The sequence below is a fragment of the Podarcis liolepis genome, assembly GCF_965112155.1.
Source record: "Podarcis liolepis genome assembly, chromosome: 1".
Lineage (NCBI taxonomy): Eukaryota > Metazoa > Chordata > Lepidosauria > Squamata > Lacertidae > Podarcis > Podarcis liolepis.
Window position 1 is genome coordinate 85,758,615 of NC_139554.1, and position 10,199 is coordinate 85,768,813.

At 42.4% G+C, this 10,199-nt stretch overlaps 1 protein-coding gene across 4 annotated transcripts in view; it reads right to left on the reverse strand.

Annotated features, from left to right (window-relative positions):
* The window catches only part of CFAP65 (cilia and flagella associated protein 65), a 42,180-nt gene extending 37,015 nt beyond the window's left edge, over positions 1-5,165 (reverse strand). The window contains exons 1-6 of one of the 4 annotated variants that reach the window (XM_083503511.1): positions 5,147-5,165; positions 4,086-4,168; positions 3,483-3,664; positions 2,455-2,557; positions 1,338-1,504; positions 524-720 (exon numbers count right to left, since the gene is read on the reverse strand). In XM_083503511.1, coding sequence (XP_083359637.1) covers positions 524-720; positions 1,338-1,504; positions 2,455-2,557; positions 3,483-3,664; positions 4,086-4,160 — 724 coding nt within the window. In that variant the 5' untranslated portion in view covers positions 4,161-4,168; positions 5,147-5,165. Of the gene's footprint in view, positions 1-523; positions 721-1,337; positions 1,505-2,454; positions 2,558-3,482; positions 3,665-4,085; positions 4,262-4,589; positions 4,798-4,818; positions 5,125-5,146 lie in introns of those variants that run through there. The other 3 variants (XM_083503509.1, XM_083503510.1, XM_083503512.1) reach the window with 3 other exon arrangements.
* Between the last annotated feature and the right edge of the window lie 5,034 nt (positions 5,166-10,199).

Genomic DNA, 10,199 nt, shown 5'->3' on the forward strand with positions numbered 1-10,199 from the left:
TGAGACACATCAAACTTCCTATAAACATGAAATGAAGCAGCATTTATCCTTGTGCCTTTGGAAGAGCATGGAGATTAAAATGGCTGCTCCATGGGGCCTTTTGGAGCCTGGAATATCTATACTATATTTCATAACAATTGTACTCTTCCTTGAATGGATAGCTTAGGTATCTAAAAATGTAGCAGATACTATGATGATTTCTAGCAGGCATTAGGTATAATTTTAGGCAGCTGCACATAAAATAAGAATATGTGGCAAAATCAGATAAATTGCAAGTGGGGAAAGTGAGAGAGAACAGGTGAAAAATGAGGTTCAGATTAGAGATGTTCTCAGCAAAGAGGAACATCTGAGAGCTAAGACCCTTTGCAAAACAGCAGATAGGACCCTCTATTACAGGACTCCTTTAGCTCATGGGGTTTCAGTGTTGCAGGTGAACCCATAGGCAAGAACATAGATACCCATAAAACCTAATGTTATGGCCTACATTGTGTTCCCTTTTGCTTTAGAGCTGAAAAGTCCTCACCAACAGCTTTCAGCTGGATGGCCTTTTGCTCCGGAGTATCTCCAAAACTGCATATTGCTGATATGTTGTGCACTTGAGCCATCTCAGGTTGAAATATCACTTTCATTGTGCACTCTTCGCCTGGATCCAACATGCCACGAGAAGGAAGAATGCAGAAAGAAGGTGGCACCTCCCAACTAAAGCATGTCAGTAGTTCTCTAGAAGAAACACACACTGTAAACCGGGGATGGGGAACCCCAAATGTGGCCCTCAAGGCCTCTCTGCCTGGCCCTCAGGACTCTCCCCAGGCAATACGACCTCCAGAGCTGCACCTCTCACGGGCCCCACATTGCACCCTCCTTGAATGTTTTGCCTGACTCGAGTACATTCATGAACTACAACAGTGATTCTTGCCTGCCTAGGTGGAGGATAGAGGAGGACATTTGGGGGTGAAGAAACTAGCCTGCTGTACAAAGATAAAATTTCTATTTATTGCTCTGCCTACTTTCACCATAGGCTCTGCCCACCACCAGCATGTGGCCCTCAGGAGGTAATGTGGCCCTCACGCTGAACAAGCTTCCCCACCCCTGCTGTAAACCAAAGGCTTTAGAGCAAAATAGCTTTTCTTGACATCTCATTTGACAGTGTCTTTCCACAATATCCCAAAGAGATGCCCTTTGGAAAACTTAGGGTCACTCTGTATCTTAGCAGTATTATATGGAAAGACATGATAGCAATCTCCAATGGCAATCATAGCAGGAATGGGTCAGCTGTATGGATCCCATCCTAATCCAGTGAGTAAACAGCTTTCAAGGCTACAGACAACCGCACTTACCCATCATTGTACATGGTAAAAGAGGCCTCTGTAGAGTCATAGACAGCACATGAAGGAAGCTGGATACTCTCTTGGAAAAGCAAATCAAGGTGCGGTAGCTTGGCTACCAGAGCAACAGAAAATTCTCCTTCTGCCTTTTCAAAAAGAACGCTGTCTTCATACTCTTTCTGCATAAGAAGTGGAGAGAGAAGATCCTCATCTGGCTGAACTCCACGCCAAGTGCAAAGAACAGGCAGGCAACTTCTACACACACAGAGCAGGAATTACACATCCATGCATTCCAAGAGATAATAAAAGGACTGACTGAGCATGAGCTGTGATTAGGTTCAATTTAGTTCAATTATTTCTGTCCCACATTTCACTTATTTTTTTCTGAACAGCTTACATGACAATATGTGATGCAAAAAGCATATGCATACAGCAGCATTAAAAATGAGCAGAAAAAATAAAACCAATACAAACAGCAGACTCTGTCATAAAATACCACGCAGATTTAAAATATATTCAAATATATTCAAAGCTGCAGCCCGTATGGACACCGTGCACGAGCTGGGCTCATACTGACTGCACACGCGCCCTCGGCCACTTTACAGCTGGGGGGAGGCAGTGGGCCATCTTGTCACACACACCCCATATGGCACCCAGGATGGCTCCCCCCCCCACACACACTTTGTACGCCCCTGCCCATAGCTCATTAACTGCAATATTTTGCCACTTTGCTGAAAAGAATATTGTGAAGTTGGTGCAAATGAAAGGTGAACATAAGTTTTGTAAATGTCAAGGGCATATGGTATTGCACTATTACCAACAGATCAGTATTTTTACTGTGTTCAAATTCTGCCCTGCTTCCCCCAGATTTGAATGCCTTTCTGTTACTGGAGCGGGAACGGCAAATCAAATCAGAATTCATACATTTGTGACACCAAACAATTAACAAGTTTGGGCTGCAACAGGAGGTGACCAGGGCGGTACATTGTCTCAATCTTCACATAGGCTTGTAAGTTCAATTGTCATCAACTTTCCTTGCCGGCCATGTTAGAAGAGGACACAGAGAGAACGCTGCTCTGATAGATGGGTGCTTTTGGAAGAGAGGTAGGATATCCCTGAACTGCTTTACCTTTTCCAAAGGGCAGAAGATGATGGGCAAAGTTATGGACATCCCAGGACTCAGAATAATTGGCTGTGGGAAAACAGTATTGAAGAAACGAGTTGTAGGAGGCCTGGAAACAAATCAGAACAAAGTGACCATGGAAAGTGGAGATGGAGGTGATACAAAACAGAACAAAAAGCATGACTATGAATATTTAAGAACATTTTGTATGCTCTTTTGTATGAAACATTGTGAAAAAGTCAAAACAAATTTTGCACTGTCAGATTTAAAGATACTTAATATGCAGGGGAAAATACTTCAAAGAGAATAGTAATAAAAATGTTAAAATTCATCACCAAATACTTACCTATTTGCCCTGGAATTTTTAGTGTTGCATTGTAATAACTGTAGTAGGCAGCCAGTGCTGTGGTTTCAGCAGTTTTTATTATTAAGGTAGTTTTATTATTTATGGTTGTTTTTATGGAATTTAATGGAATCTATCTTATATCCCAGTCTCAGCTGGGGAGGGCAGGATACAAATAAAAGTTTATTATTATTATTATTATTATTATTATTATTATTATTATTATTATTTCCTGCCCTGGGAGCCACTGAAATGAAGGGTGGGTTATAAGCATTTTAAATACATACATACATAAATACTAAAATTATGGTAAAAACCAGAATTGTTGAAAAAGTACACAATACACCCGTCAAATAATGTGAAAAACCTAACAAACCATGCAATCTGTTAGAAGTTGCCAGTAGATAAAATATATTATGGTGGCAACCCTATGCATATTTACTTGGGTGAAGTCCCACTGAAATCACTGGGACCTACTTCTAAATAATCATGTCTAGAATCAGGATGCAGTTGAGTAGGGTTTGCAGTGACCATCCAACATGTACACATTTGTGCAATGTGAAATATCAGCAAAGTTTTACTCAACAGAATAGGGTTGAGTGGCGAGTAGTAAATGACTACTACTGCAGTAGAAAGGAAATGCAAGGCAGAGAAATGGCAGCTCCTTTCGCCTTCTACATGGCTTACACACCTGAACTTCAACTTCTGGGGTTTCAAACACACATTTCTCAAAATGAGATGTTTTGTGAATTCTTTTCCTAGACACCATCCTTGCCAGGTGAGACTATCAGGTACTTCAATACCCCAGAAAATATTCTTGGTTTTTCTTGCAGTGAAGAATGAAGGCTTCTTCCGCACAGACACCACCAGCTTCTAAAGAAACAAAGAAAAACAAGTTGCCATGCTGCTCATTACTTCATCAGAAAGTATCCACTTGAGCCCAAAAATTTAACAGGAGAAACTATGCCAGATGAGCGCCGCAAACCCAGAGTCGTCCGCAACTGGACTCAATGGTCAGGGGTCCCTTTACCTTACACTGGAACAGATAAGAAAACATTGTTTTGAAAATCCTACCCAGCTGCATAGAAAGTTGAGGTAATTTTAATCTGTTTTAGTATTTTAACTTTTGTATGCTTAAGAGTAAGGTTGTGAGTGTTTCTTGGTTTGTTTTATCTTTTTTGTAAACTGCTTTGATGTGTTTTACAATCAGAGTATAAATTTTATTAAATAAATGAATAAAATGTCAGTGGAAATTACTCACAATTTAAAACTATATAGCACAAAGATTACTCACCTGCTTGGTACCACCACCACCGAGTCTCTGAAGGGGGTCTGAGTTGGCTGTGTATCTGTTCATATGAGTCAGCATCTTTGCACCTGAGAGAGCCAAAGAACATCTCAGTTGTTCAGAAAATCCTAGAACAGCAAAGCTGCTGGTGACAGGAGAAGGCTGTTCTCTAGGGTGAGAATCTGGCAATAATGGAATTATGGGACCGATTACTCTGTTCCACATAAATTGAAAACAAACATTTAAAATAAGTAATCTCATGTTTCTGTTTGCATGGGTGTTGCCAGGTACTTTAAAAACTCATTCATATGCAAATTGGTGCCCTAAGTATTTTTTGTGTGTGTGCAAATTATGTCACTGAGCAAATAAAGATGCTGGCTGAGCTGGGGTCTCCCTGGCACTGTGCTTTGAAACATGCCCAGCATAACGCTTTTTGTTTTTCCATGGGTACTCAGTGGTATGCAGTATACCGGTACCTCTTTTTTTGTTGTTAAAAAGTGTGGCACTTACTGTAACAGCTTCATGGTAAGTAACGTCAGGGCTCTCTTTCTAGAAAAATAGGTGCCCAAGAGCATGTGATTTTTCACTTTTTTTAAAAAAAAAGGAGTGAAGGACAGGAGATCTGGAGCGCACCGTCGGTGCCACTAAGTGGAAGGAATATCCTGCTTTCGGTGAGCCCTGCTAAGAGGGCGGCGGGAGTGTGGAGGTCGAGCATCCTGGAGCGGGTCCCGGGTCCTACCTAATCTTCACCTTCCCACAGCTCAGGAGAGGGAAATCCTAGAACAGGCGAAGAAGGCGAGAGAGGAAGATCAAAGCAGGCGAAGAACGCGAAACCAGCGTTGCTACAGCAACGAGACGCGGAAATGGCCTCGCCGAGTAAGTAAGTACGGCCGCCGTGGAGGGACATTCCTATTACAAAAGGGCGTTTGAGGGCCGTCCCGGGAAAACGAGACCAATGTGTGCGCGTCGTGAATGAGACAAGCTGGGTAGCAGCAGGTCCAGGAGGTTTAGTTAAAAAATAAGAAGGAAGGAAGGAGATCAGACTCCACCCGCTCCGCTCCCCGTACCTCATAACGAAGCTAGCCTGTAGAGAGAGCCCTCGAGCAAGAAGTGGCATTTCTCCTCCCCCGCAAAAGTGGCTTCTTGTCCAAAACGCCGCCAACTTCAAGAGGGTTCTGTTCCGTGTAACCCCAGCATTTATTAATTTTTGCCAGCTGCGGCTCATTGAACTAGATGCAGCTGTTCCTTAGCCTGATCCCGCTCAGGTGCTTGAAGAAGCGGGTGGGTGTGTCGCGGGCGGAGCGGGGAGATCTAATGATCTTCTAAAATGCTGTGGTCCTCCAGATGTTTTCACTCCCAACGCCCACCAGCCCCAGCTAGTATGACTAATGGCCAGAGAGAGACCATGGGAGTTGTAGTCCAGCAACATGTGAGGGGGCAAAGCTGGAATAGATTAATGGTTTCTTCTTCGTTTGGTGTAAGATTTTGCATGGATGAAGGAATAAAGGGTAAAGGGACCCCTGACCATTAGGTCCAGTCGTGGCCGACTCTGGGGTTGTGGTGCTAATCTCGCTTTATTGGCCGAGGGAGCTGGCGTACAGCTTCCAGGTCATGTGGCCAGCATGACTAAGCCGCTTCTGGAGAACCAGATCAGTGCACGGAAACACTGTTTAGCCTCCCGCTGGAGTGGTACCTATTTATCTACTTGCACTTTGACGTGCTTTCGAGCTGCTAGGTTGGCAGGAGCAGGGACCAAGCAATGGGAGCTCACCCTGTCGCGGGGATTCGAACCGCCGACCTTCTGATCAACAAGTCCTAGGCTCTGTGGTTTAACCCACAGCACCACCTGTGTGCCGTGATGAAGGAATAGATACAATTACATCATAATGGGATTAAATAGCAGTGTGACAGTACTTTTTTTAAAAAAAAATCCTTCAAACTGAGAGCAATAGTACATATTTCCATAACCAGTCCTTTTTTCATATGATATTTAACCCCTAGATCTCACTCCCAGTGTTTGGTAGATATTACGTGATAAAGTGCATAAACAAACCATACAACTTACTCAATATCTTGTGTGTCTGATGCAGTCATGAGGTTTTCAAATTCCGTTTTGTCTCATACATGGCCATATTTTGTTACAAAACTATTGACTATATTTATTATATGTAAATATTGGGAGATATACTGGAAGTGCACACTGTGTGCAAGAGACAGTTTTGCGGGACGCAGGTAGGGAATTCAAAGATGGGATGGGGAAGAGGGTTTATATACCAGTTTGATCTCTGGTTTGTAGTCAGCCGGGTCCTGCTCAGAATAAACCCACTGAAATTAACCAACCTGAGCTGGTCATGTCCATTAATTTTAATAAGTCTACTCTGAGTAGGACTAACATTAGATACAACCTTTTGGCTAATTAGATTCCCCCTCCCAAAAAATGTGGCAGCTGTAATCTTAGTCATTCATTGATCAATTCTAGATGTTTGCTGCAAAGCTGGGTGATAAAAATATTATCAGCTTTTGTTCACCTGACAAAAACTACATTGGGACAAAAGTCCTTTTTAAAATTTTATTTTTCAGTTTAACAACAATAATCATACATTAAAAAGATAGATACATACATATTTATTTTGACTCCCCTTCCCCCCCCTTCCCTGGTTTCTTATAAAATAATTTTTAAAACTGCATCTCCCCCTTAACACCTTTAACTTTGTTACTCTCTGGATTTCTTTTAAATTAACCTTTTAACTGCTTTGTTTTTAAATTAATCCTGCTAATGTGTTTAATTGTTCCTCAGTCTATATTAAAAGTTCTTTTTTGCCATTTCTGCATAGTCCACTAACTTTGCCTGCCATTCTTCCTTAGTTGGGACAGTATCATCTTTCCATCCCTGCACAGTAGATAAAATTGTTTATGTATGCATTTTTTTTCTCGTCTTTCGGTATCTCTCAGTGGGACAAAAGTTCAATAGGTTTAAAAGCAAATAGCTGCCTACCCCATTCAAGATGTCCTTATGCCATTTGAAGGCAATAGATGGACTGTTCAATATCCTTGGTGTAATCCTTGATGCCTCCCTTTCCATGGAGGTGCAGGTTACAGCAACAGCTAAGGCGACATTTTTCCATCTTTGCCGCATTAAGCAGCTGGTCCCTTACCTTTCCTGCCCCGATCTGGCCACAGTGATCCATGCGATGGTCACCTCCAGGCTTGACTACTGTAATTCGCTCTATGCGGGGCTGCCCTTGAAACTGTCCCACAAACTCCAGCAGGTGCAGAATGCTGCAGCGAGGCTCCTCATGGGGTCCCTGCCATGGGAGCATATTCACCCAGTGCTTTACCAATTGCACTGGCTCCCAGTGGAGCATAGGGTCAGGTTCAAGGTGCTGGTACCTTTAAAGCCCTTTGTGGCTTAGGGCCCTCGTATTTACGGGACCGCCTCTCCTGGCATGCCCCACAGAGGACCTTAAGGTCCATGAATAACCATAATTTAGAGGTTACGGGCCCTAAGGAAGTCAGACTATCCTCCACCAGGGCCTTTTCAGTGATGGCTCTGACCTGGTGGAATGCTCTGTCGCATGAGACTAGGGCCCTTCAGGATTTAACCTCCTTCCATCAGGCCTGTAAGACAGAGCTATTCCACCTGGCCTTTAATTTGAATTTAGCCTGATTTTTTATTTCCCTTCTCTTCCCTCCCCCTCCCTTTTTATGAAGATTACCTGCTCTGAGACCACACAGCTAATTCTCCCCTGGCCTCCTCGCTGGCCCAAGTGGGACTAATTCAGCCAGCTAGCCCTGGTGACTATCTAATGCTTATTAGATGGATTTCCCCCAAATTGATTTTTGAATTTTGAATTTTATTGTTATTCGTGTTTTTATACTGTAGTTTATGCTGCTTTTACAATTAAGTGTTTGAAATTTGTTGTTAGCTGCCCTGAGCCCGGTTTTCTGAACCGGGAAGGGCGGAGTATTAAAAAAATTTATTTTTATTATAGTATCCAGCATCTTCTCTCCCAAAGGTACTCTTGGGAACAGTATTATGGTAGAACATATCCCAGATCTGTTCCTGAAAAGAGGTTTGTTCTGATGGCAAATGCACAGGCAACAGTGTCCAGATTCCCACGTTCCCCATCCTAGAGAGAGATCCATGGGATCTAGAAACATCCTTGCCAGTGCCCTTGGTGTTGTAAAACTGCATTGGTTCTGAGATACGGGGAGAAGGGTAAAAATGTGTCTTTAATGGGGTATGTCTGTTTACATTCTGAGTCATGCAGCTAAATGACCATAAATCAACCCTTTCCCCTCTCTCTTCAATACCACCTCTCCCCCCAAACTGGACAGGTGCCCAGATGCAACAGAAACAATCTCATAAATAAGAGCTACTAAATAACATGCTTTGTGCAGCGGCAGGGAGCCACAAACAAACTCTGCATGAGCTGAATGCCACCATCCATCACTTTAATGGGTGTACTCTGGAAATTAAACCTGTCATGGCCCATCAGGGGGAATGTTTCAGCATGTGACATCCTGATAACACACACTTCTTCCATCTTTTTCTCTGCCTCGTGCCACCTTCTCCATGTGCTTCCACTTAACCTGTGACCTTTGCCACTTTGAAGCTCTGGTGTCAGATTATGAGGTCAGTTCTGAGGATGTGATAGGGCTTGGCTCTTCTATCAGAATTCATGGGTGCTCATGTGCCTGAGAGAGCCATTATTTGCTACCTGGCTGTTTTAAGCACAGTTCTAGAGACACAGGGTTTGCAGAAGAGGACAAGTGGAATCTCAGTTATGCCAGTTGGGGGAACACAAAGCTTACCTGAATGCAGGATGCTGAAGGAACATGTTCCTTATTATTTCTATATTGAATATCCATGCCTGGATGACAGGGGCAAGGCATTGGGCGTAATTGGAAGAATCTTATCTGCATGAAAAGTGGTGGCGGTGGCATCCTGAAAGTAAGAGGATCGCTTCAGGGAAGTCAGTAATTTGAACCTAACATAAAACTGCCCCTCATTAATAGATTTACATTAGCAGCAGTTCTTCTCAATAAATTGCAGGGGAATGCAGCAAAAAAATTCTGTTGGCATCCCTGCATATAACCACCCTGCAAACAGATCAGTATGAAGGCTTGATAAAGACCAGACATACTTTCAGTACTTTCAATACTTTGAAAGTATTGAAAGTACTGAAGTGTTGGACAATGGCAGACGAAGTTGATGGACTATATGGAATTGGCGGAAATGACTGGCAAGATCCGAGACCAGGGAGAAGAGTCGGTGGAAGAAGATTGGAAAAAGTTTAAAGACTATAGAAATATTGTAAAATTAAGGAATGTTAGAAAAATGTTGGAATGAAGTTATATGGCTTTAGTAGAAATGTCATGAGGAATTAAGTATAAATAGATTAATAGAAAATTAAAGGAAAAATAAGGCAAGAATGTGTTAAGATAATTATAGGACAGAAAACAGAGTAAGATGGAAAGGAATTGCTGAAACAATTAATAGAAGTGGAATACAAAAAGGGAGGTGTGAGGAGGTCGCTGGAAATAAGTGAATGAAATATAAGATATTGAAAATGTTTGAGGTGTTTTTAAATTGTTTTTGTTTGTTTTTGCTTTGTTTTGTTAGTCCATGTAGTGTTTTTGTATTGTATTGTATTTGTATTGTTTTTTCTTTTTTCTTCTTTGTTTGCAGTGTTGCGTTGGAAATGTTGAAAAAGTAATAAATATCATTTTTTTAAAAAAAAGATAAAGTCCAGACATAGTCTACCTTCCACGCAAGCTTTTTCGGAAGAAAGCAAATCCAGATGAAAGCTCAATAAACGGATCATCCAGAATAGCCCTTTGGTGTAAAACAGGCTTCCTCAACCTCGGCCCTCCAGATATTTTTGGCCTGCAACTCCCATGATCCCTAGCTAGCAGAACCAGTGGTCAGGGATGATGGGAATTGTAGTCTCAAAACATCTGGAGGGCCGAGGTTGTGGAAGCCTGGTGTAAAACGATCAGGGCTGCATTTCTTCACTTCAGCCGCTGTGTGTCACTGTTGCTCTGTGCCTCTTATCTGTTTGTAAGGAGCTGTACTAACTAGTTCATTTTATGGCACTACCTTTGAGGCAGGCCTTC